Source organism: Phaenicophaeus curvirostris, chromosome 28, assembly GCF_032191515.1.
Source record: "Phaenicophaeus curvirostris isolate KB17595 chromosome 28, BPBGC_Pcur_1.0, whole genome shotgun sequence".
NCBI lineage: Eukaryota > Metazoa > Chordata > Aves > Cuculiformes > Cuculidae > Phaenicophaeus > Phaenicophaeus curvirostris.
The window spans coordinates 7295673-7318094 of record NC_091419.1 but is presented as its reverse complement, the minus strand read 5'-3'; the positions used below and the strand labels follow the sequence as shown (position 1 = coordinate 7318094).

The following is a 22422-nucleotide window of genomic DNA, read 5'->3' as shown; positions in this document are numbered from 1 at the left end:
AGACCCCAACAGGTACAGGCTGGAACTGCCCTGCCCGTGCAGGGTTTGGGCTGAGAAGTACGCCCCTCTGCCTTCACCGGCCCAAAGACGACTCTCCCTGCACAGCCTAGGCTACCTTCAAAACCCCTCCCTGCTAGCCCCAACCCGCCTCCCGCTTCCCAGCTCTGCTCCCTCAACTTAGCTTTCAGAGAGCCATGACTCAAGCTGTCCTGGGCCAAAGCAGCTCAAATCACAGCGGCTAACGGAAATAATCCTGCAGACACGGGGTTCCTCTTCAGCATCTGCAAGAAAAAAAACAAAGACGAAAACACAGTGCCAGCCGTCGGCACCACACTGCTCGCCGCCAACATCTTGTAATACGCCCCGTCACCCATCGCAAAACCGCCCGGGCATTCTGCTCACCTGCCCCTTGCTCGCTCAAACGTCGGAACCGGCAGCTGACACGGCCTGGGGCACCTGCAGTTCCAAGAGGAAAATCTGCTTTGTGACCATGAGAAATCTGCACTCCCACGCTCCTCCTCACGACGACCCAGTCTCCCCTCAGGCGCTCACCCTCTTCCAGAGGCTCCCCGAACAGCACCTGCCAAAACCAAAAACGCTCAGCTGAGTTGCTACGTAGCACTTGGCTCTTGGACACCACCTCGGACAACCACCTCACCTTCTCACGCCGTTTGCTGACACAAAGCTGGGCCCCTCTGACGCCGCATGCTGAACCTGCAAGAAGAGACCTGCTTAGACACAACCCAAATAGACAGGCAGCTCCCAGCGAATCCCATCTCCCGCTACGTTAACTTCACCGCTCGGCCACCGAACCTCCATCACCTTGGGCTGCCACGTCGAGGACGCGCTCCACCTGGAATCCACAAGCCGTCAAGGACGGCTGTACCTTCACGGACTCGAGGACACATGAACAACAACTGCTGCTTCACGCAACTCACCGTTGCTCTCGTCATCCAAGCCAGCTCCTCTGCCACTCTGCTGCTTTGACCACGGCCCCGGACCTTCAAAGCAAAACCAAAACCCATTATCTAGTCGCAGAGCCCCCCGCCACATCTTCCCACCGACACCGCAGCAGACCCACCTCGCCATGGCACTCGACCCGCACGCATCTCCATCCCTGCCTCTCGGCGCACAGGTCCGGCCTCTACATCTGAAAAACACAACGGCAAAGACATCACCCTGACGCTCAGCAACGCCCTAAGAAATCCAAGCCTCTCGCTTGCTTTTACTGAGGCCGCCTCCACTGGGCATTACAGCCAAGCAAAGCGAGTCCACAACCAAACCCAAACAGGAATTGCCGCTCCCTTCACGTACAAACCCCTTCGCCACCGGTCCCCACTGCCTTCTCCCACGCAGTTTTGGCTGTCCCCTCCGTGGCTCCGAGAGTAGCAGAAACTACCCTCCTCACCCGCCACACCAAGGGCTGCTACTTCTGCAAAGTAATGGACGCCCCTAGACTGCAACGTCTAGTCTCGTCAAAACCTTAAGCACGCAATCAGGCCACTCTACCTCGGCTGACTCTTATCAATTCCTCTACGCACCAGGCAGAGCAGCTCCAACCAGACACAAATACACACAGAACACAAGACCAACGTCGGGAACCGGGGACAAAAGAAGACTCACAGCGACAAAGAGGACTCCGGGACCACGCATGCCAATGGGCAAGGCAATGGACAGGGCTCCGAGGGAGAACCTACGGCAGCCCTGGAAAAGCCATGAACCGTGCAGGGTTCCAAAGAGATGTGGCCGCAACTGGCTAGATGAACGGGCAAGAAGCCCCTTTTAAAGGCCTAAAGATGCAGAGGATGCGCGGAACGAGTCCCACAACAGGGATCCAAGAAAACGGAAGAGTAGCTCTTCCGGATGGCGAGGCGGGCTGCAAGGCCGCAGCAAAAGCCCGGCGTGCCTTGACCACAAAAGAGGACATCAAGACCTGCAGAACATTTCAGACGCGGCACGGTGACTAGACAAACTAGACCCCAACAGGTACAGGCTGGAACTGCCCTGCCCGTGCAGGGTTTGGGCTGAGAAGTACGCCCCTCTGCCTTCACCGGCCCAAAGACGACTCTCCCTGCACAGCCTAGGCTACCTTCAAAACCCCTCCCTGCTAGCCCCAACCCGCCTCCCGCTTCCCAGCTCTGCTCCCTCAACTTAGCTTTCAGAGAGCCATGACTCAAGCTGTCCTGGGCCAAAGCAGCTCAAATCACAGCGGCTAACGGAAATAATCCTGCAGACACGGGGTTCCTCTTCAGCATCTGCAAGAAAAAAAAACAAAGACGAAAACACAGTGCCAGCCGTCGGCACCACACTGCTCGCCGCCAACATCTTGTAATACGCCCCGTCACCCATCGCAAAACCGCCCGGGCATTCTGCTCACCTGCCCCTTGCTCGCTCAAACGTCGGAACCGGCAGCTGACACGGCCTGGGGCACCTGCAGTTCCAAGAGGAAAATCTGCTTTGTGACCATGAGAAATCTGCACTCCCACGCTCCTCCTCACGACGACCCAGTCTCCCCTCAGGCGCTCACCCTCTTCCAGAGGCTCCCCGAACAGCACCTGCCAAAACCAAAAACGCTCATCTGAGTTGCTACGTAGCACTTGGCTCTTGGACACCACCTCGGACAACCACCTCACCTTCTCACGCCGTTTGCTGACACAAAGCTGGGCCCCTCTGACGCCGCATGCTGAACCTGCAAGAAGAGACCTGCTTAGACACAACCCAAATAGGCAGCTCCCAGCGAATCCCATCTCCCGCTACGTTACCTTCACCGCTCGGCCACCGAACCTCCATCACCTTGGGCTGCCACGTCGAGGACGCGCTCCACCTGGAATCCACAAGCCGTCAAGGACGGCTGTACCTTCACGGACTCGAGGACACATGAACAACAACTGCTGCTTCACGCAACTCACCGTTGCTCTCGTCATCCAAGCCAGCTCCTCTGCCACTCTGCTGCTTTGACCACGGCCCCGGACCTTCAAAGCAAAACCAAAACCCATTATCTAGTCGCAGAGCCCCCCGCCACATCTTCCCACCGACACCGCAGCAGACCCACCTCGCCATGGCACTCGACCCGCACGCATCTCCATCCCTGCCTCTCGGCGCACAGGTCCGGCCTCTACATCTGAAAAACACAACGGCAAAGACATCACCCTGACGCTCAGCAACGCCCTAAGAAATCCAAGCCTCTCGCTTGCTTTTACTGAGGCCGCCTCCACTGGGCATTACAGCCAAGCAAAGCGAGTCCACAACCAAACCCAAACAGGAATTGCCGCTCCCTTCACGTACAAACCCCTTCGCCACCGGTCCCCACTGCCTTCTCCCACGCAGTTTTGGCTGTCCCCTCCGTGGCTCCGAGAGTAGCAGAAACTACCCTCCTCACCCGCCACACCAAGGGCTGCTACTTCTGCAAAGTAATGGACGCCCCTAGACTGCAACGTCTAGTCTCGTCAAAACCTTAAGCACGCAATCAGGCCACTCTACCTCGGCTGACTCTTATCAATTCCTCTACGCACCAGGCAGAGCAGCTCCAACCAGACACAAATACACACAGAACACAAGACCAACGTCGGGAACCGGGGACAAAAGAAGACTCACAGCGACAAAGAGGACTCCGGGACCACGCATGCCAATGGGCAAGGCAATGGACAGGGCTCCGAGGGAGAACCTACGGCAGCCCTGGAAAAGCCATGAACCGTGCAGGGTTCCAAAGAGATGTGGCCGCAACTGGCTAGATGAACGGGCAAGAAGCCCCTTTTAAAGGCCTAAAGATGCAGAGGATGCGCGGAACGAGTCCCACAACAGGGATCCAAGAAAACGGAAGAGTAGCTCTTCCGGATGGCGAGGCGGGCTGCAAGGCCGCAGCAAAAGCCCGGCGTGCCTTGACCACAAAAGAGGACATCAAGACCTGCAGAACATTTCAGACGCGGCACGGTGACTAGACAAACTAGACCCCAACAGGTACAGGCTGGAACTGCCCTGCCCGTGCAGGGTTTGGGCTGAGAAGTACGCCCCTCTGCCTTCACTGGCCCAAAGACGACTCTCCCTGCACAGCCTAGGCTACCTTCAAAACCCCTCCCTGCTAGCCCCAACCCGCCTCCCGCTTCCCAGCTCTGCTCCCTCAACTTAGCTTTCAGAGAGCCATGACTCAAGCTGTCCTGGGCCAAAGCAGCTCAAATCACAGCGGCTAACGGAAATAATCCTGCAGACACGGGGTTCCTCTTCAGCATCTGCAAGAAAAAAAAACAAAGACGAAAACACAGTGCCAGCCGTCGGCACCACACTGCTCGCCGCCAACATCTTGTAATACGCCCCGTCACCCATCGCAAAACCGCCCGGGCATTCTGCTCACCTGCCCCTTGCTCGCTCAAACGTCGGAACCGGCAGCTGACACGGCCTGGGGCACCTGCAGTTCCAAGAGGAAAATCTGCTTTGTGACCATGAGAAATCTGCACTCCCACGCTCCTCCTCACGACGACCCAGTCTCCCCTCAGGCGCTCACCCTCTTCCAGAGGCTCCCCGAACAGCACCTGCCAAAACCAAAAACGCTCAGCTGAGTTGCTACGTAGCACTTGGCTCTTGGACACCACCTCGGACAACCACCTCACCTTCTCACGCCGTTTGCTGACACAAAGCTGGGCCCCTCTGACGCCGCATGCTGAACCTGCAAGAAGAGACCTGCTTAGACACAACCCAAATAGACAGGCAGCTCCCAGCGAATCCCATCTCCCGCTACGTTACCTTCACCGCTCGGCCACCGAACCTCCATCACCTTGGGCTGCCACGTCGAGGACGCGCTCCACCTGGAATCCACAAGCCGTCAAGGACGGCTGTACCTTCACGGACTCGAGGACACATGAACAACAACTGCTGCTTCACGCAACTCACCGTTGCTCTCGTCATCCAAGCCAGCTCCTCTGCCACTCTGCTGCTTTGACCACGGCCCCGGACCTTCAAAGCAAAACCAAAACCCATTATCTAGTCGCAGAGCCCCCCGCCACATCTTCCCACCGACACCGCAGCAGACCCACCTCGCCATGGCACTCGACCCGCACGCATCTCCATCCCTGCCTCTCGGCGCACAGGTCCGGCCTCTACATCTGAAAAACACAACGGCAAAGACATCACCCTGACGCTCAGCAACGCCCTAAGAAATCCAAGCCTCTCGCTTGCTTTTACTGAGGCCGCCTCCACTGGGCATTACAGCCAAGCAAAGCGAGTCCACAACCAAACCCAAACAGGAATTGCCGCTCCCTTCACGTACAAACCCCTTCGCCACCGCTCCCACTGCCTTCTCCCACGCAGTCTTGGCTGTCCCCTCCGTGGCTCCGAGAGTAGCAGAAACTACCCTCCTCACCCGCCACACCAAGGGCTGCTACTTCTGCAAAGTAATGGACGCCCCTAGACTGCAACGTCTAGTCTCGTCAAAACCTTAAGCACGCAATCAGGCCACTCTACCTCGGCTGACTCTTATCAATTCCTCTACGCACCAGGCAGAGCAGCTCCAACCAGACACAAATACACACAGAACACCAGCACACAAGACCAACGTCGGGAACCGGGGACAAAAGAAGACTCACAGCGACAAAGAGGACTCCGGGACCACGCATGCCAATGGGCAAGGCAATGGACAGGGCTCCGAGGGAGAACCTACGGCAGCCCTGGAAAAGCCATGAACCGTGCAGGGTTCCAAAGAGATGTGGCCGCAACTGGCTAGATGAACGGGCAAGAAGCCCCTTTTAAAGGCCTAAAGATGCAGAGGATGCGCGGAACGAGTCCCACAACAGGGATCCAAGAAAACGGAAGAGTAGCTCTTCCGGATGGCGAGGCGGGCTGCAAGGCCGCAGCAAAAGCCCGGCGTGCCTTGACCACAAAAGAGGACATCAAGACCTGCAGAACATTTCAGACGCGGCACGGTGACTAGACAAACTAGACCCCAACAGGTACAGGCTGGAACTGCCCTGCCCGTGCAGGGTTTGGGCTGAGAAGTACGCCCCTCTGCCTTCACCGGCCCAAAGACGACTCTCCCTGCACAGCCTAGGCTACCTTCAAAACCCCTCCCTGCAAGCCCCAACCCGCCTCCCGCTTCCTAGCTCTGCTCCTTCAACTTAGCTTTCAGAGAGCCATGACTCAAGCTGTCCTGGGCCAAAGCAGCTCAAATCACAGCGGCTAACGGAAATAATCCTGCAGTCACGGGGTTCCTCTTCAGCATCTGCTAGGAAAAACAAACAGAAAAACACAGTGCCAGCCAGCAGCACCACACTGCTCACCGCCGACATCGTGTACTACGCCCCGTCACCCATCGCAAAACCGCCCGGGCATTCTGCTCACCTGCCCCCTTGCTCGCTCAAACATGAGGACCGGCAGCTGTCACGGCCTGGGGCACATGCAGTTCCAAGAGGCACAATGGCTTTTGTCCCACGCTCCTCCTCCTCACGACGACCCAGTCTCCCCTCAGGCACTCACCCTGATCCAGAAGCTCCCCAAACAGCACCTGCCAAAACCAGAAACGCTCAGCTGAGTTGCTACGTAGCACTTGGCTCTTAGACACCGCCTCGGACAACCACCTCACCTTCTCACACCAGTTGCTGACACAAAGCTCGGCCCCTCTGAATCCGCATGCTGGACCTGCAAGAAGAGACCTGCTTAGACACAACCCAAATAGACAGGCACCTCCCAGCCAATCCCATCTCCCTCTAGCTTACCTTAACCGCTCGGCCACCCAGCCTCCATCACCTTGGGCTGCCACGGCAAGGATGCGCTCCACCTGTAATCCACAAGCAGTAAAGGATGGCTGTACCTTCACGGACTCGAGGACACGTGAACAACAACAGCTGCTTCACGCCACCCACCATTGCTCCCCTCATCCGAGCCAGCTCCTCTGCCACTCTACCGCTTTGCCCATGACCCCGTACCTTCAAAGCAAAAACAAAATCAAAACGCATTATCTAGTCATACAGCCACCGGCCACATCTTCCCACCAACACCACAGCAGACCCACCTCGCTATGGCCCTCTACCCACACGCATCTCCATCCGTGCCTCTCGGCGCACATGTCGGGCCGCTACATCTGAAAAATACAAGAGCAATGAAGTCACTCTGGTGCTCAGCAACGCCCAAAGAATTCCAAGCCTCTTGCTTGCTTTTACTGAGACTGCATCTACTGCGCATTACAGCCAAGCAAAGCCAGTCTGCAACCAAACCCAAAGACTAGCTGCCATTCCTTGACGTGCAAACCGCTTCGCTACCACTCCCACTGCCTTCTCCCACGCAGTTTTGGTCGCCCGCTCCGTGGCTCCGGAGACTAGCAGAAAGTAACCCCCTCCACCCGCCACACCTAGGGCCGCTAGTTCTGCAAAGTAATGGACGCCCCTAGACCTCAACGTCTAGTCGCAGCAAAACATTAAGCACAGAATCGAGCCACTATACCTCGGCTGACTCTCATCACCTCCTCTATGCACCGGGCAGAGCAGCTCCAACCAGACACAAATACACACAGAACACCAACACACAAGACCGACGCCGTGAACCAGGGACAAAAGAAGAGTCGCAGCAACAAGGAGGACTCCGGGACCACGCGTGCCAATGGGCAAGGCAATGGACAGGGCTCCGAGGGAGAACCTACGGCAGCCCTGGAAAAGTGAAGAACTGCACGCGGTTCCAAAGAGATATGGCTGCAACTGGCAAGATGAATGGGCAAGAAGCCCCTTTTAAAGGCCTAAAGGTGCAGAAGATGCGCCGAACGAGTCCCAGAACAGGGATCCAAGAAATCGGAAGACTAACTAACCCGGATGGCTAGGCAGGCCTCAAGGCCGCAGCAAAAGTCGACTGACCGGATGCTTCCAAAACACAAGAGCGATCCACGCTTTAGAAACGCGAGGCAAGAAAAGCAGTGCCCCATCAACACTGCCTTGATGAGCACGAGCATTCGGGACCCTAGACATGGCACCCAAGGCACGTCCTACATCCCTTTAAAGCAAGAGGACATCAAGACCTGCGGAAAGTTTAAGACATCGTACACAGACTTCAGAGACTAGACAACAACAGATACAGGTTGGAACTGCCCTGCCCATTGTAGGTTTGGCCTGAGAAGTAGGCCCCCCTGCCTTTACCTGCCCAAAGAGGACTCCCCCTATACTGCCCTCTCCCCTACGCTACTTTTAAAACCCCTTTCTGCCACTCCCATCCTCCCCGCTCTGCCACAGCCCACCCTAGCCCTGGTCCCTCAACTTAACTTTCAGACTGCCAAGAGACATGCTCAGCAGAAAAAAAACTCCAACGGCATCAGCTCACTGGGATGATCCTACAGTTGCCAGGTTCCTCTTCGCCATCTACAAAAAAAAAAACCATACAGAAAACTAAAATAGTGCGGACAGTGAGCAGAGCACTGATCCGTCTCAGCATTTCATGGGACAGCTCCCTCTGCTTAACTGCCACGTTGTTCCACTTGCTCTGCAGCAGTCCTAATGTCAGATGCTGCAGCAGTTATCATCTGCAGTAAGCAAACTGAAAGAATTACTGTCACGCTTGTGAGAAGTGTCCCATGCTCCTTCTCCCAACCACCCAGCTCATCTCAAATGCTCTTCCCATTCCCAATGTGGCCCACACAGTGCCTGCCAAACCAAAAGTAAAGACTTAGTTGCCAAATACTACTTTGCTCTTTGAGACATACTTAACTTCCTCCTCGCCATCAGCCCCAATATGATGAGAATAAGCCTGACTCCCTCACCTGTGCCCCAAAATTCCATGCAGTCTGCTTACCTCTCTTCTCTACCACTCCCATTGTAGGAATGTAGTAGTGGCAATACCCACGACAAAAGAAAGATGAGCCATGGGGATCCAAGTCCTAGGAAGTTACCAGACTTTAGTCACAGGAATGAACAAAAAGAACTTGAAGAAATATAACGTTTACTGGTTTTCAAAAAGAATAAACACAGCAGACCTAAAAACACAGGACACTCACCGCACATCACTGGAGAGTGGAATTACAGAGGCGGCCAGCCAATGGAAAAACTCACAACAGTGGGACTTGACTACTCAAAGACATAAACTGAAAACTCAATGACTGTGAAAAAACCACAATGGATAACAAGAATAAGGTAACAACTGCTGTGACCAATAACAGAGCAAGTCTCACTGCTAAGTTCAGGAAAAATCTAAAACTCTACTAATAAGGGAGGCTTGCATACTCACAGACCAGATGAAGAAGAGTTGCTCAGCTGTTAACTGTTACAAGCCGAAATAATATACACCCTCTTCCCTGAGAACTGCAAGGGAAAGGAGGGACAGAATCCTGTACTGCAAATAGGCAGCGAGTCCATACCTTTAAGTATGTGAGGTCTCTGATATTCAGACGGATGGAGACAGGATAGATGCAGAATAGTTGGTCAAGGAACACAATAAGTAGAAGGTACAACAGAGCAGATATCTCAGAGCCCTAGAGATTATTTTTTAGTATCTCAACCTCATCATTACCTCCCATTGGCTATAGAAAGACTAGAACAGAAACCTGAATGGCACCTGCATCTGACTGCCAAACCAACCCAAGAAAGGCTGATAAACCCATCTCCCTTTCCCCAGTCCTAAACCATTAAAGCCCTTTTTCATCCCTGAAGGATCAGAGAAGGAACCCTGCTCCTTCCTAACAGAACCTGCCCTATATTTTAACTCCCTGACCCTTCTGTATTGCTGTTGCTTAGGAGCTGTGCTTCTGACTCCTTCCTAGGGTTCCCCTGGCCCCTTCTACCAGCCCACAGACTCAACTTCCCACCCTAGGCTGACAAACTGAATCCCAGATTATTATCACCCACGAGGTGCCTGCTACTAACTGCAGAGACTCTAGGAGCAATGCATCATCCCACACAGAATGAAGAACAGCAACAAGTCATCCCATAAGCAGAAATCCTAGACAAAGACAAAGCATCCAGGAAGGGGGAAAAAAAAAAAAAAAAAATCACTACAACTGTACATGCTGTAAAAAAAGCTTACCCTTCCAGCATATCCTCATCAAAAGCTGCAACAAGTTGAAACAGCAGCAAAGCTCTGATCTCAAGGAAAACCAGAAGCTGAATAACCACCTGAGGAAATGCCTGTAGCTTATATACCCCCGGGCCTTCACACCCACCACCTGTGAACAAGGCGGGGTGAAGCCCTCGAAGTTATAAATAGGGCCTGGGGAGCAGCTGTGTTTTATTAATTCTGACATACATTATCAGTGAGAACCACACCACTGAATGTCTGAAAGGATCCTTGCAAGAAATGAAGTGCTTTCACTGCGACATCGCTTGTTGTGCCAGCGATGGGACTAGGGAGTGAACATTTTAGAGCTGGACGTTTTAGCATTTACCATGCTACCGTACAATTTTTGTTCTGTGGCATCCTTGTACCCCTTTTCTTTTATTTTTCTGTTCTGTTTTCCCACCATTTTCTTTCAGTCTTCAGCGTCCGTCCTGTGTACATAGTTCTTTTTTTCCTTTTCCATCTTTGTGCTAGTCTGCATTCCTTTTTTTTTTTTTACCCCCACAATTTTACTGGCTTGGTCCCTGGAGTTCTTTCATTCTTTCTCTGTGCCTGCAAGTGCCTTGCCTTCCTTTCTCTCTTCCCATCCCTCTCTTTCTTTCTCTATCCCTTTGTATTGCTCACTGTTGCTGTTCCAGCTTTTCCATTCACTCTGTATCTTGACACTCCCCTTTCCTGCTCCTCTTCCTATTTCTGAATCTTTGTGCTAATTCACATCCTTTTTTATAATCCTCTGTCTGTCCATAGGGCTCCTAATTCCTCCCAAACAAGCCAGCTCTTTATTTATACGCGTGGCTTTGTAAGACTGCCAGGCTGAAATGTTCTTCTAAGCTTTTGCTCGGAGAAGTGCTGCTGAAAATATCTGTGTGTTGATATCTTCAGGATGTTTCAAGCGGCAGAGCTTTAGGGTATTTTCTTCCCCTGTCCCCATCCCTGCCCCAGTGCTCTGTAACTTAGAGGCATGGGACCCTAGCTGCCTAGCTGCCTTGCTTTTTGGACGTGCCTGGGATTCACAGATCCCCGCAATAGAAGCGTGACTAGTAAAACTACAACAGTTAATAGTATTGAGTTAGTTCTCTGAGAGGAAGGAATGTAAACCAGCTGATAAAACTAAAGACTGCATCTGTACTTGATGTAAATATTGGAGTTCCACAGGATTTTCTCTCATGTGTGGGGTCTGATTTTATTTTTAGCTTCTCTGTGACAGATTTCTTGTACTTGAAAGCCCGGACGTTTTAGCGTGATGACTACAAAAAAAAGACATCGCTGTATGCGAAGGTAAGACTGGTAGGAAAAGTGCAAGAGTGACCCCCAGGAACACCCTAGAACCCCTTTATGGCCTTCTAGGACCCTTCTTGGACCACCAGGAACCCTATAGATCCTCCCGGGTCCCCTTTAGAGCCTTCTAGAACCCTTCTCAAAACCCCAGGAATCTTCTAAAGTCCCCCTGGGACTCATTGTGTTGGTTGACAGCCGACTGAATATGAGCCAACAGTGTGCCCAGGTGGCCAAGAAGGCCAATGGCATCTTGGCTTGGATCAGAAACGGCGTGACCAGCAAGTCTAGGGAGGTTCTTCTCCTTCTGTACTCAGCAATGATGAGACCGCTCCTCGAATCCTGTGTTCAGTTCTGGGCCCCTCACCACAAGAAGGATGTTGAGGCTCTGGAGCGAGTCCAGAGAAGAGCAACAAAGCTGGTGAGAGGGCTGGAGAGCAGGTCTTACGAGGAGCGCCTGAGAGAGCTGGGGTTGTTTAGCCTGAAGAAGAGGAGACTGAGGGGAGACCTCATTGCTCTCTACAACTACCTGAAAGGAGGTTGTAGAGAGGAGGGTGCTGGCCTCTTCTCCCAAGTGACAGGAGACAGGACAAGAGGGAATGGCCTCAAACTCCGCCAGGGGAGGTTTAGGCTCGACATTAGGAAAAAATTCTTCACAGAAAGGGTCATTGGTCCCTGGCAGAGGCTGCCCAGGGAGGTAGTTGATTCACCTTCCCTGGAGGTGTTTAAGGCACGGGTGAACGAGGTGCTAAGGGGAATGGTTTAGTGTTTGATAGGAATGGTTGGACTCGATGATCCGGTGGGTCTCTTGCAACCTGGTTATTCTACGATTTTATGATTCTAGGACCCAGAGAACCCTCTAGATCCCCCTGGGACCCGTTTAGGGCCTTCTAGTACCCCCAGGAACCATCTAGAGCCCCCTGGAATGGATTTAGGACATTCTAGGACCCTTCTCAAACCTCCAGGAACACTCTAGAGCTCCCTGGGACCCCTTTAGGGCCTTTTAGGACCTTTCTAGGATTCCCAGGAACCCTCTAGAGCCCCCTAGGACCCATTTAGGATCTTCTAGGACCCTCCTAGGACCCTGAGGAACCCACCAGAACACCCTGGGACCAATTTAGGGCCTTCTAGGATGTCAAGGAACAAACTAGAGCCCCCTGGGATGCATTAAGGGCCTTCTAGGACCCTTCTAGGACCCCTTTTGGGCCTTCTATGACCCTTCTAGGACCACCAAGAACCCTCTAGAGCTCCCTGGGATCCTTTTAGGGACTTCTAGGACCCTTCTCGAACACCCAAGAACCCTCTAGAGCCCCCTGGGACCACTTTAGAGCCTTTTAGGACCATTCTCGGACCTCCAGGAACCCTCTAGAGTTCCCTGGGACCCCTTTAGGGCCTTCTAGGACCCTTCTAGGACCCCAAGAACCCTCTAGATACAGCTGGGATCACATTAGGACCTTCTAGGACCCTTCTAGGATTCCCAGGATCCCGCTAGAGCCCTCTGGGACCCATTTAGGACGTTCTAGGACCCTTCTCAGACCACCAGGAATATTCTAGAGCCCCCTGGGACTCCTTTAGGGCCTTCTTGGACTCTTCTAGGACCCTGAGGAACCCTCTAGATCCCCCTGAAACCACTTTAGGGCCTTCTAGAACCCCCAGGAGCACTCTAGAGCCCTGTGGGACTGCTTTAGAACTTTCTAGGACCGTCCTAGGACCCTGAGGAACCCTCTAGAATGAGCCCCTTGGGACTCATTGGGGGCCTTCTAGGACCCCCAGGAACAATCTAGAGCCCCCTGGGACTCATTAGGGGCCTTCTAGGACCCCCAGGAACAATCTAGAGCCCCCTGGGACCCATTTAGGGCCTTCTAGGACCCTTCTAGGACACCAAGAACCTTCTAGACCCCCCAGAGGACCCTCTAGAACCCCCTGGGACCCCTTTAGGATCTTCTAGGACTCTTCTTGGACCTTAAGGAACCCTCAGGAGCCTTCTGGAATCCCCTTCAGGGCCATCTAGGACCCTTCCTGGACCTCCAGGAACCCTCTAGAGCCCCCTGGGACCCCTCTACAGTGTCCTCAGACCATTCTAGGACCCCCATAAACCCTCTAGAGCTTGCTGGGACCCCTTTAGGACCTTCTAGGACTCTTCTATGACCCCCAGGAACACTCTAGACACCCTGGGACACATTTAGGATCTTCTATGACTCTTCTGAGACCCTGAGGAACCCCCTACAGCCCCCTGGGACCACTTTAGGGTCTCCTCGGACCCCCAGAAACCCTCTAGAGCCCCCTGAAACCCCTTTAGGGCCTTCTAAGACCCTTCTAGGACCCTGAGGAATCATCTAGAGCCCCGTGGTACCCGTTCAGGGCCTTCTAGGACCCTTTTTGGATGCCTAGGAACCCTCTAGACCCCCGTTAGACCCCTTCAGGGCCTTCTAGGACCCCCAGAGTACCCTCTAGAGCCCCCTGGGGCTATCAGAATAACTGCCTTGTACAGTATTCAGTACTCAGATAATTATTACTTTGAGCTGCACTGCACTTACAGGACTATGGGATTGCTCTACACTAAGCTTCCAAAAGAGAACTTCCAGCCTAAGCCCTTTAATGCCTGCAATTTAAGCCAAACTGATGAATGCTCAAACAGTAAAAAGCTGTACCAATAAAAGGGATAGAGAGAAATGTTATGAAATGCACAGAGCTTTTACGCACCCCGTTGGCTGCAGCCAGCAGCGGAGAGCAGAGCCGAGAGAAGCCGACCGGCTTCAAGCCGCTCTTCGAACTGCCCCGCTCTCCGCGCCGCTCTCCACCCTGCCCCTGGGGGTCGTCCCGTCCCCCCACCCGTCGTCCCCACCCCGGGCTGCGGTACCGCTCCGCGGCCACGGCACGGCAGCACTGAGTCCACGCCAAATTCATTCCCGTGGTCATCGATTCCAGCCAATAGGTGCGCTCGCTGCAGGGCCAGTGCTGTGTTCTGATTGGCTGTAGACACCGAGCTCTGATTGGTCATCTCTGGATCCCACTTTGCCTTATATGGTAAATTTGCCCAGTTTGCCCTTCCCTGCAGGGCCCTTCCCATGGGCGGCCGAGCAGCCGAACGCAGCCGAGCGGAGCCGAGTGGAGCGGCACCGAGCCGAGCGCAGCCGCACCGAGCCGAGCGCTATAGAAACATGCGGAGCCGAGCCGTGCACTATTGTAATTAGTCATCTAATTACAACAGTAGTGACAATAGTCACCTAAGTCTATTGCGGCCAATAGACATTTACACTTATCTATTTATATGTACATATGTATTTAGGGAATATATTTGTTTTATATGTATTATGTATTTCCACTCTATCTCTTGTATCTAGTTAGACATATACACGTTTACATATGTATCTATTTGCACTTACATATCAACAATTATTATATAGATTACCTATCCAGTTACACATATATCTGTTTAGGCTTATATTTTGATACTTAAATATCTTTTTAGGGTTATATATTTCGACATATATCTTTACAATTATATCTATTTAGACTTAGACATCTAATTACACTTAGCTATAACCTCTATATTACAAATAGTATCTATTTGGACTTACTACATAACAAACAGCACATGTAGATAGCTCTATTCAGACTTTTTTTTTCTATGTTAAAATCCTTCGTGTATAAAATATCTCACGTTTTGAAGACCTATTTTATTATATATACACGAGTTAATTTTGTATTTTGAAACCCTATGTTGCTCTGGTCAGATTTTGTTATATTCTAAAATCCTTTACATAATATAGTTTATTTTAAATCCTTTTTAACATAAAAACGTTATTTTAAGTTTACATATATATGATTTTTCTCTATTTCAATGATCATACCCATATTTGCAGGTTTTAATATTTTTTTTAATCCACCCCTATGACTTTTCAGGCATTTGGGGGGGGGGGGGGTACACCTCTCACTCACTCGCTCCGCCGCATCATCAACCGCCCAGATCCCCCGCCCCCCGAGGAGGGGCCTGGGGGCTCCCGTGGGCTGCAGGAAATGGGTGGGCTCTTCTCTAGAAATGGGGTCTTTATTTCCTTGCTCAGAAAAATAGATCCATTTTAAAATTTAAAATAAAAAAGAGTTTAAAAAGAGGGAATGACGAAAGTAGAGGCTGGAATGTTGCTGGCAGCGGGGTCTGTACACAAGATGGTGCGAGATGGAGCTGGGAAACGTCCTGCTCAGTAGCTCTCCTCCTCACGGTAGTAGTGGTACCCTGGGGGGTCCCCACTCTGGTCACAGGCTGCGTTGGCCCCCTCACCCTGGCTGCCCTGCGGGCAGTATTTGGGGTCGTAGATCTGGCGGCCCAAACCAAAGACCTGGCCACTCTGGTTGGCACCGTGGTTGGAGCCCATCTGCAGCGACATGGAGGAGTTGTCACACTTCTCTGTCCCCGTCTTGGCATCATAGATGTGTCTCCTAGTGCCGGGAGCTGTCATGCCCACCTGGAAGAACAGGTTACAGCAGAGCTTGGATGTGTTTGCCCCCGTGGTCCCTCCCCACTGTGGCTGCAATGGCTCACCTGGCTGGCACACTTGTTGGTGCCCATCTGGAGGCTGATGGTGGAGTGGTCCATGGGCGGCAGGATCTGGTTCTTTGGGTCATAGAGGTGCCTCCGTGTGCCATAGGCCGTCATGCCAGACTGGCTGGCACACTTGTTTGTGCCCATCTGACAAGGGGGTCTGGTGAGGATTGAGTGCTGCCCCTCATGTGCTCCTTCTCTTCCCTCCCCATCCCCTCCAGTTCTTCCCAACCCAGCCCAGGCACAGCGTCTCTGGTCACCCAGACACCGAGCACCAGTCAGAGCATCTCCACCCTTGGTTTGCCCCCAGCCACGCTTGGAGCCATGATGGTGGATGCTGAGGGTTTGATAGAACCAGGCTCCCCTCACTCAGCTCCCTGGCCCTTGGGCAGCCCACCTGCAGGCCAATCACACACTGCCCAGCCTTCATCTTGGCCTCGTCAAAGTTCCTCTGCTGCTTCTCCGAGTACTTCACACCTATGTCCACGCCGCTCTGCATCCCCTTTGTCTTGGCCTGTGGGGAGGGGAATGAGGAAGGATGGGGGTCACAGACCTCCCATCCATCCCCCCCATCATCTCCATCCCCATCCTCCCTACACCAAAACAGGGGTAGCAATAGGGTCCCAAGGGCAACCCCTGAGCCAGGGGTCCACCCAGCTGGTCCCCATGGGGCTGTGTCCTCTCCCAAGCTGCTCGTTCCCACACACTCACCATGCCCGCCAGCGCCAGCAGTGACACCTGCACCTGTGTCAGGTTGCCACTCTCAAAGAGGTCGTTGGCTTCAAAGAGGTCCACAGGGTTCATGCCGTAGCTGGCCATGGCCTTGATGAAGTTGGAGAGGTTCTCGAGCTGGGGATGGTTGGAGAGGGGTGAGACCCTGGTGTGTGACAGTGGAGGGGCTGGGGCAGAGCCGGGGCTCAGTGGCAGCAGGGTCATAGGCAGGGTTGCCTGCACCTACCTGGTGCCAGTTCTGAGCCGAGCGGTTGATCTTCCTCACCGAGTTGGGCTGCAGTTTATTCATGAGCCTGGAGAGAGGCAGAGGAGCAGGGGTTGTGGCAGGCAGAGACCCCGCTGCCAGCACAGCACGGGCTCCCTCGGGGAGCCCCAGTCTCCCATACAAGCACAAGGTGATTCCCACCCCTCCCAGGTCTCTGCTGGCCCCCAGGCTCCCCACCTCCACGCCCAGGCACTTTGAGGGGCCTCTGGCTGCAGAGAAATGCTGCCAGAAGCTGGTAGGTCCCACTGGCACAGGCACAGCTGTATCCACAGAATCACAAGGTTGGAAAAGACCCACTGGATCATCGAGTCCAACCATTCCTATTAATCACTAAACCATACCCCTCAGCACCTCATCCACCTGTCTTCTAAACACCTCCAGGGAAGGTGACTCAACCACCTCCCTGGGCAGCCTCTTCCAGTTCCAGTTCCTCATCCTATGCAGCCTCCGCAGGCTGGAACAGACACTGCCAGGCATCCCAACTTAGAATCATGGAATGGTCTGGGTCAGAGGGAACCTCAAAACTCATCCAGTTCCACTCCCCCTGCCGTGGGCAGGGACGCTTCCCGCTGGATCAGGTTGCTCCAAGCCCCATCCAACCTGGCCTTGAACACCTCCAGGGATGGGACAGCCACAACTGCACTGGGCAACCTGGACCAGGGCCTCCCCGACCTCACAGGAAAACATTTCTTCCTAAGATCTCATCTCAATCTCCCCCCTTTCAGCTGACAACCCCTATGGTGGGGTTGGGTTGATGGTCGGACTGAATGAGCTGAGAGGGTTTTTCCAACCTTCATAGAATCATAGAATCACCAGGTTGGAAAAGACCCACCGGATCATCGAGTCCAACCATTCCTATCAAACACTAAACCATGTCTCTCAGCGCCTTGTCCACCCGTCCCTTAAACCCCTCCAGGGAAGGTGACACAACCACCTCCCTGGGCAGCCTGTTCCAGTGCCCAATGACCCTTTCCGTGAAAATTTTTTTCCTGATGGCAAGCCTGAACCTCCCCTGGTGGAGCTTGAGGCCATTCTCTCTTGTCCTGTCCCTTGTCACTTGGGAGAAGAGGCCAGCTGCCTCCTCTCCACAACCTCCTTCCAGCCCACGCTTCCCACCCCAAGGGCTGGTAGGGATCCCCAGGATGGTAGATATCCTGTGTCCCATCCGAATGGGTGATGGCATCGGCCAGGGAGCCGTGTGGGACTCACTCGCAAAGGATCACCCCGTCCTTCAGGCCCTTCTGGAAATCAGGCCCGATCTGCTGCCCCGTGACGCTCTCGATCCATGTCCGCAGCTCAGCCTCCTTCTGCGAGTCATACTTCTGGGCGAGCTGGGAGGGAATGGCAAGGGGACAGCTCAGGCACAGCCCTGGCATGCACCCCAAAGCCCTTATGGGGGATAATCACACCGTAGTCGTGGCCATCACATCTGCGCAGCTGTGGCCAGCACAGTTCACCCTCCCTAGGCAAGACCCACAGCAAGGTCTGGGGACAGCAGCCTTGTCCCAAACACCATCCCTCAGAAGCCTTGGGGATGCAGGAGTGACCCCCAAAGCCTGGCTGCCCCCAGACCCAGAGAGTTGGGAGGGAAGGCGGGTGCAGGGGGCAAGGTGGGTGCAGGGAGTGAAGGTGGGTCTAGGGAGTGAAGGTGGGTGTAGCAGGAGGCTTGGATGGCCCTGAGATATTTGTTCTGCCGGGATTTCCTGGGGTACAGGAACCCCCCTGGCATGGCAGGGCAAGAACTACGGCTGGGAGTAGAAACGCAGTGTGACCCCATCACAGGGCATCAGTCCTCACCTCCAGCTTCCCATATGCCCATCCGTCGAGTGGTTTTAGCCCATCTGTATGAATAAAATGGGGAGCAAGAGCAGCCGGGCTGTGTCTGCCCCTGGTTCCACCCCTCACACAGGAATGGCAATGGGACCACGAGCATGATGCTGGCCGGACACAGGTGCTGGCATGGACAGATACAGCACAAGCCCACGGAGCACACTGTCCCTCACAGCAGCTTCCAAACCTTTTGAGGAAGATGAGGGCGAACTGCCTGTGGGGGCTGGGAGAATCCCGGCAGGAGCCCAATTCTCCCTCTTCCATGGGGAAATCTGCCCTGTCCTCCATGCCTGTGGCACCAAGCCTGGAACTGAGCCCTGGGGGACTCCAGCCACTGATGCTCTCCCATTACGCAGGGCTGAACACATCCTTGGCCACTGATGCTCTCCCATCTCGTGGGGTCAAACGCACCACCACAGATTCCTCGGTCACCACGGCTATGCCAGGAATGCTGATGTCTCTTCCCAAATGGAGACCAGCTGCCCAGGCCGGCAGCATCACTGACAGCATTGCCTCAGCCCACAATGGAAGGAAAAGGCACCTCAGTCTGGGGTGGGAAAGAGGAGGATGCATGGAAGAGCCTGGGAGATCCAAGTGCCACCACTGCCCCAGCTCCTGTGCTCAGCTGGCAACCAGGGATGGCCACAAGGCAGCCACCGACCTCTCGCCTGTCCCATCCCCTCCTGGTCCCAGGACTATGAGCCCTGTGGCATTCCGGCCCAAGAAGATCATGGGATGGGCATAATCCAGCCTTGATGCACAGTGGGAAAACACTGGCTAGGCATACAGTCTTTGCTGAGCTTAGTCCCACAGCCCTGGCCCCAAAAGGGAAACTCAACCAGTGTAGGATGCAGGGAAGAGCAAGACGAGGAGGGTCACACACTCGACACCACACGTGTCCCAGCCAGGGCATCCCGCTGTCCCACCAGCTCATTTTCTGGTGTGTGGCAGCCAGTACCAGTTCCCTTTCTAACCCCAAGGCCAGCATGGGGATTTCTCCAGACACAGGACAGGCAGACGGGACCACCCTCAGAGCAGATCCCACCACAGCCTAGTTTGCAAGGGCTTGTATGGACTGGGAGGCAGCCATTGATATAACCATTTCCCAGTTGGTGATGTCAGCCTCTAGTAGACACATCAGGGCAGCTAAACTGGCTTAGGTCTTGCTGAATCAAGCTGAAGTGCCTAAGAGCACGCGATGGCGAGGCTGCGGCATGAGTCCACCTGCTAAGCGCTGCTGAGCCCAGCCCAGATGCAAGCAGGGACCCGTCTTCATGCAGTGATGAAATGCAAATCCCCAGTGAGGCTGGGCTCTCCTTGCCCAGGCACAGCCAGGGCCACCTCATCCCCGCAGACATGGCCATAATATTCCTGGAGCTGTGGCCACCATGTTCCTGCAGCCATGGCCATCACATCCCTGCAGCCACCTGTAGCTGAGCCCTGTCCGTGCCTGCCCCAACCCCATCCCCATCCTGGCAGCTCCCACATCCCTGGGCAGGATGTAACCACGTGGGGCCACTGGCCGACTGTCCAGGGACAGGGGTGACCACAGCTCCACCTGTGCTCACCCAGGGCCACGGCACAGCCTAGCATTGTGACCACGGGGAATAGCATGGGCAGTGTGCCCAGACCCATGGATGTGCAAGGAGCATCGCCAAAGGAAGGGGCTGCTGTGTCTCCCGCTCTCCCCTGTGCCCATGGTGCTGGAGCCCTTGCTGTGGCAGCGGAGTCCACAGTGAAGACTGGGAGGGGGCACCCAGGGTGCATCCAAGCGCCCAGTGCTGCTCGCCCCCACCCCAGCCCCCTCCTCAGCCTTTTGCTCAAGGGGAGGTCTCACCACCCTGGGCAGGGGAGTGCTCCTGCCCGGAGCCAACACCCTGCAGCATCCAGCTCCATCCTTAGGGTGTAAACAGCCTGGCCAGAGGCACCGGTTCCCCTTTCCTCTTCCAGCCCCCTCGGTGTCACCTCCGTGGCAGAGTGGCTTGAGGCATAAGACCTGGGTGGCCAAGGGTGCCCAGGGTGCACTCAGCCAGGGAGTCCCGGGCTCCGAGGAGCAGGTTTGGCAGGGGCTGCTGCTGCCCACACCCCACCAGGGCCACCAGCCTTGTCCCCAGTGAGTGTCACAGGAATGCAGTGGGGCTGGACCCCCTCCAGCCTGGTCCGTCCTAAGACACCTCCCCAGGACCCCGCGGGCAGGGCCAGGGCACCCTGAAAAGACTATGAGCCCAGCCCTGGCAACCCCTGCCCCTGGGAGTCCCCAGAGCACCAGGAGGGGCTCCCCATCCTTCTGAGAACCCCAGCTCCCCGTCCTCCCGGACCCCATAACTCTCCATCCTGTGACACCGGAGCTCCCCGTCCTCCTGGGACTCCCAGAAGCTCAGCTCTCCATCCTTCTGAGCCCCACAGCTCCCCATGCTTCCAGGATCCCAGTTCCCCACCCTCCCAGAGCCCCCAGTTAGTCTTCCACCAGTGGCACCGTGGCCCCCCCCCCCCCATCTCCACCACCGGGACTTCTCGGGTCTCCGCCCGGGCCCCCTCCGGCTCCACATGCCCAGGGCGCACCGGGACCCCCCACTCTCCAGGACACTACGATACAACCGGGACCCCTCCAACAGCACCGGGACTCCCTCCCCCCAAGCAGCACCAGGTCTTCCAGCCTTCCAGGACCTCGGGATGCTAACGGGACTCCCCATAAACACTGGGACACCCGGCTCTCTAGGACCCCGGAATCCTCGGCTCTCCAAGACCTCCAGCTGTACCGAGACCGCGCACTCTCTAGGACTCCGGGACCTCCGGCTCTCCGGGACCTCCAGGAGCACCGGGAGCCGCAGCGCCCGGCGGTCGCGCCCCCCCCACAGCCCCCCGGGCCTCACCCGGTTCTTGACCTCGGCGGACAGCCCGTAGGAGGGGCCCTTGTTGAACTGGGAGCTCATGGTGAGGCGCGGGACCAGGACCAGCGCGGGGACCGGGAAACGCGGGGCCGGGGGGGGCGCGGAGCGAGGGGCAGAGCGGGTCCGCCCCCGCGAGCTGATTGGACGGGGACGAAATGCCCAAATAAGGTCAGGAGCGGCCGGATCGCGGGGGTCCCGCACCCCGACCTGGGGAGCCGGGGGCACCGGGAGAGTGGGGGCACCGGGAGAATGGGGGCACCGGGAGAATGGGGGCGTCTGGGCGCGAGTGGGCGCAGCCGGGCACGGAGGGGGAGGGGGACGCATCCTTGGAGGGACACACGCACCCCCCGACCGACGGACACATCACCGGACAGACACACGCACACCACACCCCCCCGCACACTATCCTGTCCCGCTCCCGGTTTATCCACCACCTCACTGGGTGCTCCTGTGAGCGATCAGACCCTTGTGGGGCCGTGTTACCTCTGGGTGCGGGAGTCACGGGTGGGGGACAGTGGATGTGCAGGCTGGGGGGACATCCAGGACCACCCCGACACCAAAACTCCCCACAGGGGCAGCAGAGCTGGGAGCACTTCACGCGTGAGAGCCCCGAGCCCTGCACCCTACACACCCCGACACCCAGAACCTCCAGGAACACCCTGTGGGATGGGGCTCATCCTCCTGGGACTGATGGCCACCCCAAAAAAGGGGCAAACAGAGGCTTGGGGTCCTACGGAGGGGCAGCTCCAGTCCTGCAGCCCCTGATCCCTCTGTGCAGTCATGGGGTGCAACACCAAATCCCCGTGTCATGGCCACGGAGAGCAACGTCTTCTCTGCCACATTCTGCAAGGCTGGAAATGGCCCTGAGCCCT

At 55.4% G+C, this 22422-nt stretch overlaps 1 protein-coding gene and 2 long non-coding RNA genes across 3 annotated transcripts; all 3 read right to left on the bottom strand.

The window, feature by feature from the left end:
- Positions 1-2760: 2760 nt before the first annotated feature.
- On the bottom strand, positions 2761-3128 carry LOC138731961 (uncharacterized). The gene is made up of 3 exons (XR_011339237.1): positions 3053-3128; positions 2910-2972; positions 2761-2824 (listed from the first exon to the last, which is right to left on the bottom strand). It is a non-coding gene; the product is annotated as an uncharacterized lncRNA (long non-coding RNA).
- A 1607-nt stretch (positions 3129-4735) lies between these two features.
- Positions 4736-5103, bottom strand: LOC138731960 (uncharacterized). The gene is made up of 3 exons (XR_011339236.1): positions 5028-5103; positions 4885-4947; positions 4736-4799 (listed from the first exon to the last, which is right to left on the bottom strand). It is a non-coding gene; the product is annotated as an uncharacterized lncRNA (long non-coding RNA).
- A 9470-nt stretch (positions 5104-14573) lies between these two features.
- On the bottom strand, positions 14574-21638 carry CNN2 (calponin 2). The gene is made up of 7 exons (XM_069877922.1): positions 21533-21638; positions 18039-18160; positions 16791-16857; positions 16544-16681; positions 16230-16346; positions 15833-15979; positions 14574-15755 (listed from the first exon to the last, which is right to left on the bottom strand). The coding sequence occupies exons 1-7, from the start codon at positions 21590-21592 to the stop codon at positions 15492-15494; spliced, it is 915 nt and encodes a 304-aa protein (XP_069734023.1). The 5' UTR covers positions 21593-21638; the 3' UTR covers positions 14574-15491.
- Between the last annotated feature and the right edge of the window lie 784 nt (positions 21639-22422).

Coding starts and splice junctions, on each gene's coding strand:
- CNN2 (XM_069877922.1), bottom strand. CDS start 21,592: ATGAGCTCCCAGTTCAACAAGGGCCCCTCCTACGGGCTGTCCGCCGAG. Junction 18,161..21,532: donor CCGCCGAGGTCAAGAACCGG/GTGAGGCCCGGG, acceptor ATTCCCTCCCAG/CTCGCCCAGAAGTATGACTC. Junction 16,682..16,790: donor CGGCTCAGAACTGGCACCAG/GTAGGTGCAGGC, acceptor AACCATCCCCAG/CTCGAGAACCTCTCCAACTT.